Source organism: Condylura cristata, unplaced genomic scaffold, assembly GCF_000260355.1.
Source record: "Condylura cristata isolate star-nosed mole 26May11 unplaced genomic scaffold, ConCri1.0 scaffold00032, whole genome shotgun sequence".
Lineage (NCBI taxonomy): Eukaryota > Metazoa > Chordata > Mammalia > Eulipotyphla > Talpidae > Condylura > Condylura cristata.
Window position 1 is genome coordinate 20,035,916 of NW_004567133.1, and position 7,065 is coordinate 20,042,980.

General features: G+C 69.4%; 1 protein-coding gene across 3 annotated transcripts in view; it reads right to left on the reverse strand.

Moving 5' to 3' along the window:
- Positions 1 to 5,164: 5,164 nt before the first annotated feature.
- The window catches only part of TBC1D24 (TBC1 domain family, member 24), a 13,617-nt gene continuing 11,716 nt past the window's right edge, over positions 5,165 to 7,065 (reverse strand). For 2 of the 3 annotated variants that reach the window (XM_012731734.1, XM_012731733.1), the window contains 3 exons: positions 6,395 to 6,490; positions 6,066 to 6,294; positions 5,165 to 5,884 (listed from right to left, as the gene is read on the reverse strand). In XM_012731734.1, coding sequence (XP_012587188.1) covers positions 5,730 to 5,884; positions 6,066 to 6,294; positions 6,395 to 6,490 — 480 coding nt within the window. In that variant the 3' untranslated portion in view covers positions 5,165 to 5,729. The remainder of the gene's footprint in view (positions 5,885 to 6,065; positions 6,295 to 6,394; positions 6,491 to 7,065) is intronic. The other variant, XM_004692167.2, reaches the window with a different exon arrangement.

The following is a 7,065-nucleotide window of genomic DNA, read 5'->3' on the forward strand; positions in this document are numbered from 1 at the left end:
GGCACCTGCAGGGCCTCCTTTGTTTCTGGAGCAGCGGGGGCCACTGCCCCGAGGTGGGGGGGGCCAGGCTTGGGACTCCTGTGCCCTTTTGTGCCCTAGCTTTCTGAGCCCTGGGCGGCTGCCGCCTGGTTTGGGTCTCCCCTGAGCCAGGGGTCCTGGGCCCCAGCGCTCCCCTCCCTCCTGGATGGGGAAGTGGCAAGCGGTGGTTGTCAGGGAGTGCAGTGGCCAAGTCACCTCCCTGCCCCGAATGCCAGCCCCTGAACTGGCAGTCCAGGAAGCACGGGTGCGTCCTGTGTGAAGCAAGAAGCGCACCCCCCCAGCAGCCCCCCGCCTCCCTCTGCCTCTCCGCCCCTGCCTTTGGAAAGAGGAATCTTCGCTTGGGTCCCTGCCCTTCCTCCCCAACACACGTCCTTGCCAAGGTCACCCGTGGCCACCCTGCCTGAGGTGGAGGCCCACTTGTCCCACCTGTAGGGGCCTTTCTGCGTAGGCAGCCCTGTCAGCTCCGCCCCGCGCCCCCTCCGGCTGGCCTCTGCAGGGCTGACACCCTCATTCCTTGCTGGAGTCACAAGAAGGGCAAGGAGAGGGTCCCCCCCAGGCCTCGCTGCCCCAGGGTGCTGCCCCCACTGCGGTTTCACACGTGCTGTGCCCTGCTCCAGGAGGCCGCCTGGGAGCTGGTGTTGGGGGCGAGGAAGGATTCAGTGCCAGGAGCGGAGCCGAGCCACGGGCCAGGCTCAGCGGCCACACTTTTTTGATAACACGTTGGTGGGCGAAGCTGACGGACCCCAGCACGGCTGAGATCCCGACTGGGGCGCCGGGAGACAGCCCTTTTTGGTGCGGGGCGCGGGTCCCGTCTCTGTCCTCGCCTGGCCATGCCCTGTTCTGGTGGGGGGCCACTGGGGCTGCCCGCATGGCCAGTCTGCACCTCTCGCCGTAGCTTGCCCTGCCCCCACCCTTCAGCCCAGCTCCTCAGTCATTTCCATTTCCAGCAAAGGACGCGCCGTCCACCCAGCAGCTGGACAACAGCCGCGAGTCACACCACCGCCCGCTACTTACTCACTCGGCCAAGATTCCCGGTTCCGGCTGGGGGTTCTCAACCCCTCCCCTCTTGGGTTCCTTTTTTTTTTTTTTTTAAGATTTATTTTCTTTACTTATATAAGAACTGGGGTACAGGCTGGAGGTGCAGGAGTGAGAGGACACCCCAGAGACAGAGGGGGGAGCAGAACAGGCAGATCACTGAGACACACTGCTGAGGGGAGCAGCGGGGAGACAGGCGAGGTCTGCTGCGCCCCAGGGTCCTTCCCGGGCCGGGGAATCAAACCTGCACTGCAGTGGCTACGGACAGCTTCACAGTGCTGAGACTTAAGCCCTGCGCCACCAGGGAGGCCCCCTCTGGGTTTCTAACCAATGTCCTGGGGACTCATCTGGTCGCCTGCTACGTTCCCCACCTGGAAAGCGACGAGGATTCCCCCTAACTGACCAGTCCGGTGGATACACCTTCCTGCCCAGAGCACTCAGATCAGCTAGCCGCTCCACAGCCTGAGGAGGGCAGCGCCATGGCGGGAGAAAGGCCCAGGAGCATTGCCCAGGGTCAGTGCCGCCTCAGAGGGTTGGGGCACCCTCTAGGCCCCTGCCCGGAGGACCCTGGGGTGAGGTAGGCCGCGGACGGTATGTGATCTGCCAGGGCACATGGCCAGCAGCCCATTGGCAAGCCCTGGCAGGAGGTGGGGTGGGGCGCTTGGCTCTCCAGAAGTGAGGACCTCAGCCTGCACCCCAGAGAGGTGGCGCCGTGGGGCCGGCCCCTGGGCAGCCGCAGAAGCCCAGGGCCCAGGCAGAGGCCGAGGAGAGGAGGCCGAGGGAGGGCGCCTGGAAGTGGAGCAGCGGTGAAAGCCCAGCGGCCCCAAGGGCTGGAGAGAGGATCCTCCCCAAGGGAGCCTTTTCAAAGAAGGGAGGAGCTGGCACGGGGCGAGCGCTGGCCGGCTGGGGGCAGGAGGCCGCTGGGCTGCCGCAGGCCCTGAGTGAAGGGGATTTGGGCATTTTTACATCGGAGCTGCCAGGCCCCCAGCAGCCCAGCGGGATGCCAGGCCCCCAGTGGCACCAGGTCGGGCTGCTCCGGGACCGGCTCTGGTGCCTCCTCCCGCAGACCCACCGCGGTGGGTGACCCGAAAGGGCCTCCTGGTTCCGCGGGTCAGAGACGGTGGTCGGGAGGGCGCGCAGCCCCGGCGCTGGCCGCCAGGGGGCGGTGTGGACTCCCCGAGTCTGCGAGAGAAACGGGTGTCCTGCTGTGTTCTGTAAGTCGGGGCCCGCCCTCCTGGGGGGCAGTTCCCAGGGCGGCGGCGTCCGGGATGCCCCGCGGCTGGTCTGGGACCACCGCCCCTCCGCGGTCCTGCTCAGCCTCGCCTAGAGCCCACCGAGTGGCCGCTGTGTGCAGGCTGCAGCGGCCCCGCAGACCCAGGCCAGCGGTCGTGACCCCGAGGTCGCAGCCCACCGGGGTCCAGCCGCGGCCGAAGCAGGGCTGCTCCCAGAGTAGACGGGGACGGGGTCAGGGTGAGTTAAACAGCAGGCGCGAGGGAGAGACGCCGCCCAGTTTGCGCGGACAGCATGTGGACAAGGCGGTGGACCGTGGCGAGCCCCGGACGGCCCGTGTGCGCCACGCGCAGGCGCGCGGGGCACCTGTGCACAGGCCGCGCGGCAGCCAGACTTTCCGGGTGGACACGGCTGCAAAAATGAAAGAGGCTTCTGCCGCCAGGGAGGCGCTGGGGTGGGGAGGGGGCGCACAGATGCCAGGGTGCCACCCGGGAGATGCAGGGTCGAGCTGGCCCAGCCAGGGCAGTCTGCGCCCCAGGGGTCAGGGCCCACCCTGCCACACACGTCCTTGGTGTTACCCCGACATCCTGCTCCTCCCCTTGTCTGGAACCAACGAGGCAGGGCCTGCGGCCCAGGGAGAGGGTGTCCTGGGCCTGAGGACGATGCTGGCGGGGCAGGCGGAGGCCTCCGCCCCTGCCCACCAGGCCTGCCCCTCCTGCCACCCGGGGGCCCATCCCCAGGGCAGAATGGCCGGGCAGGAGCCGGCGCCCATAAGGAGGCCGGGCAGCAGAGGGACCGGCCCACCTCGAAGCTGGCCCTCAGGGCGCCCCGGCCCCCAGGGCGTGCTTGGGGAGGGCCGAGGTTTGCGCCCTCCCTGCCTGGCTTCTGTTGCTCAAATGCGTCCCCTGCCGGCTCTCTGAGCCAAGAAAGGCCCCAGAGGGGTGGCCCCTGCGCGTCCCACCCCAGGGACCCCTCGCCCTTCGCCACCTGCGCTGCGTGGCCTCCTGCCACCCGCCCAGGTCGCGGCCTGACTGAGGTGACAGCGCCTCGCCTGGCCTCTGGAAGGTGCGACCCCTGGGACCCACAGAGCGGAAAGGGAGTCACACCCCTGGCTGTGACCCGGCGGGCGCCCCCAGGCCGTCTCGAGGTCAAGGCGCTCGTCTGCGGCTGCCTGTCCAGCCCTCCGGCTCCCGGTGGGCCCCTGCTCCGCAGTAAAACCAGCTCCTGCCCGGAGGCTCCAAGCGCGGTGACATCCGGCCGCCGGCCACCGGCCCTCCCTCGCGCCCCTGCCCCGCACCTTTGTGTCCCAGCAGGGCCCGCAGGTCACCTCGGCATCTGGGGACCCAGCGGGGGTCAGGCCCCCAGACTGGCCACCCCGGGAAAGCTGCAGACGCGGCGCCTTGACCTCCGGATGGCCAGCGGCCCCTTGGCGGGGGGCGCCCGCCGGGCCACAGGCTGGGGTGCGATTCCCGTTCCGCTCTGTGGGGCCCGCCACAGGGGTCGCACCTTCCAGAGGCCAGGCGAGGCGCTGTCCCCTCAGCCTGAGTGCGCACACAGCTACACCCCATGTGTCTCTGCCGGACTCGCGCGGGAGGCCCTGCGCTGTGCTGGGGCCCTCGGGGGGCCCAGTGTGTCGCGCCTGGCGGGCAGCGGTTGGCAGCGGTTGTGAATGCGATGAGGGTCCTGACGGTCCGGACTTAATAAGTGGCAGTAAATAGCTATAGAATCAGCCCTATGCCGGGCAGGATGAAGGGCTGCGGGTCTGGACACCTGACGGCCAGGCCGGGCCTCTCCGCGGGAGCCGCGGTGTTGGTTGGGGTGCAAGGCGGCCGCGAGGCACCGCAGCGAACCCCAGGTGACATCAAAGTAAAAAGCCGCAGAACGAAGTCTCTTCATTACAAAATACTTGGGAACCCGTCATGGGCCCTCCCTGGGGGCGCAGCCGGTTACAGGCGACACTGAGAAGCTGAAGCCGCCTCAGCTGAGTTGGGTCCCCGCCTGGAGCTGACCCCCAGGGCGCAGCTGACCTCTTCTGACCCCCGCTGTTGCCCTCGGCAGTGGACTTTGTCCATCTGCCTGTTCTGCTTCCCACTGTCTCTAGTGAATCCTCTCACCGCCCCTGAGCCTCTGGCCTGGACCCCAGTTCTAAATCCACAAATAAATCTTAAAAAATAAGATAAGGTAATTAACACACTGCTTTTCAGATCAGGAGAAAAGGTGAAATTCTAAGGACGGGTCTTGCATGACCTGCGAGGTCCCTCCAGACCCAGCGGCCACTACTCTCCCAGGGCTGCGTCTCGGGAGCGCCGGAGGGAGCACGCCCCGGGGCTGCTCTCCAGAGGACAGAATGGCCAGTGAGGGCCGGCCGGAGGGCGCCTGGGCGCTCTCTCCATCGCGGACAGCAACAAGCACCACGGGCGCAGCCCTGACCCCGCTCGAGCCTGGCCCGGCCCGAGGCCTTCCGGCTGGGGACCACATGTGGAGCCTGGTGGGTGCCACGAGACCACGTTTAATGTGCATCAAGGCGGGTGAGGGTGGGGGCCATAGGGGGCTGTCGGCGTCCGCTGGGGGGCGGTGGCCCCGTCACGGAGGCCCTCGGTGGTCCTCGGGGGCAGCTGAGCAGGACCTGCCCCATCCACGTTGGGGCTCGCCCAGGGCCACATGGGTCCGTGGTCCCTCCTCTCGCTCGAGGTCACCCTGGGCAGTGCAGGGATGATGCCTGGCTGGTGGGGGGCAGCGTGGAGTGGGGACACCGTGGAGTGGTGGGCGGCGTGGAGTGGGGACACCGTGGAGTGGGGGCGGCGTGGAGTGGGGACACCGTGGAGTGGGGGCGGCGTGGAGTGGGGGCACCGTGGAGTGGGGGGCGGCGTGGAGTGGGGGGCGGCGTGGAGTGGGGACACCGTGGAGTGGGGGGCGGCGTGGAGTGGGGGCGGCGTGCAGGCGGGCAGTCTGCTGGCTGGAGCCGGAGCGGGTTGGGCCCAGCAGGAGGCACCAAGTGCCACGCTCCGGCCAGCCTCTTGGGGTCTGCTGCTCCCCCTCCCTGGGGCGCTAGGCCCTCAGGACCAGCTGAGGGGGACACGCATGGTGGGCAGCTGCCCAAAAGGCCGCCGGCAGCTCTCACTGGTGCCTCTGGTGAGAAGGCCAGGCCGGCGGGGAGGGGAGAGGGCAGAGCGGGGCGCAGGGGGTGCGGCTGTGCCGGGCGAGGTGAAGGTGCCCCAGCGCAGGGGCCGGCCCAGGTGGGCACGCTGCGCTGGGCATCTGTCCCGGTCCTGGGTGCAGGGTGGCGGCAGGTGAAGAAGCGGCAGAGGTGGGGCAGTCAGGCTCTCCAGGCGGCCTGCAGGGGTGGTGGGGGTGGGGGGCCAGGGAGGCCCCGCAGACGCACAGGGAGGGGGAGCGGCGCCAGCTGGCAGGCCCCGCCGCCAGTGTCACTGGATGTCGGGGTCCTGGAAGCCCCAGGCCTCCACGGCGGCGATGAGGAAGTTCTCGGAGCACAGAGGCTGGTTGTTGAACGTGTCGCAGTGGCCGGTGCGGCCCCGGTTCAGGTCCCCGTCCAGGTAGAGTGCCTGACCGCCACCTCCGCCTGCCGGGGCAGGGCAGGGTGAGTCCCGCACCATCCCCCTGCGCCCACAGGGCTGACCCAGGGCCCAGCGGGCGCCGCCGCCCTGGTACTGCCCGTCCCTCAGGTGAGGCGCCGCATGGCCGGTGGGGTGGGAGCCGCCCCGGGGCCAGGGAGGGGGCAGCCGGCCGGCCAGGCGGCCCACCTATGATGAGGCAGTCGCTGGCCCCGGCCATGAACATGGACTCGGCCTTGGAGGGCAGGTTGAAGTGCCGGGCGGCCAGGAAGGGCGAGAGGCGGTCGCTGAGGTCGGAGGCCGTGGACTGGCTGGGCGGGGAAGCGCACGCGGAGGAGGAGGTCTCGGGGGGCGCTGGCTTGATCAGCTCGGGGTGCTTGATGACCACCCACTCGTAGCGCTGCACCTCGGGCTGCAGCTGAGAGCCAAGGCCGTGTGAGGAGGGCAGGGCCGCGCCGCCCCGAGTCCTGCTGCCCGGAGGGGCGCGCCGTCCTCAGAGCCCAGGGAGCCCCACTCACCCGGAACACGAAGCATTCTCCGGTCCCAAAGAAGCCCAGTTTGCCCCCAAACTTGTTCCTCTCACTCCAGTCTGTGGACAGGTAGGCCCCGCACACCTGGAGAGAGGCGGTCGGCTGCTGGCCCCGCTCGGACTCTGGCTCCCGGGGCCAGGCCGGCAGGTGGGGGGCGTGGGGTTGGGCCGCAGGGTGGGGTTGCCTGGGACGCCCCCTCCAGAGAGTCCGCTTTGACTGGCTGAGGGGCCCCGAGGCAGCCCAGCCAGCGGGGTGCTGGTCCTGTCACGGGATTGGGTCCCGGGGGGCCACAGGCCCTTCCCAGAGGGCCAGGCCGGAAGAGGTGGGTGCTGAGACTCGGCTTCCGGGCTCCTCCCAGAACCCTGGGTGAGGGACCCCCAGTAAGGGACCCCCGGGAGCAGGCCGGCACAGGCATCTGGGCGCTGGCCTTCCAGACACCTCCGGCACCTTCCCGGCGGCAGTGGCCCCAAAGACTCAGAGAGGTGCACACCTGTCTGCCTGGGGGTGCCTGGGGGTGGCCTTGTCCAGCCTCCCTGTGCGTCAGGTGTCCCCCAGGGGCTGGAATCCGGGGAGCAGCAGAGGCCCCGAGCTGCGTGTGGCACAGGCAGGAGGCCAGAGTGCTCCCCAGAGGCCAGCCTTGCTCTGCAGCCCCGGCCTGG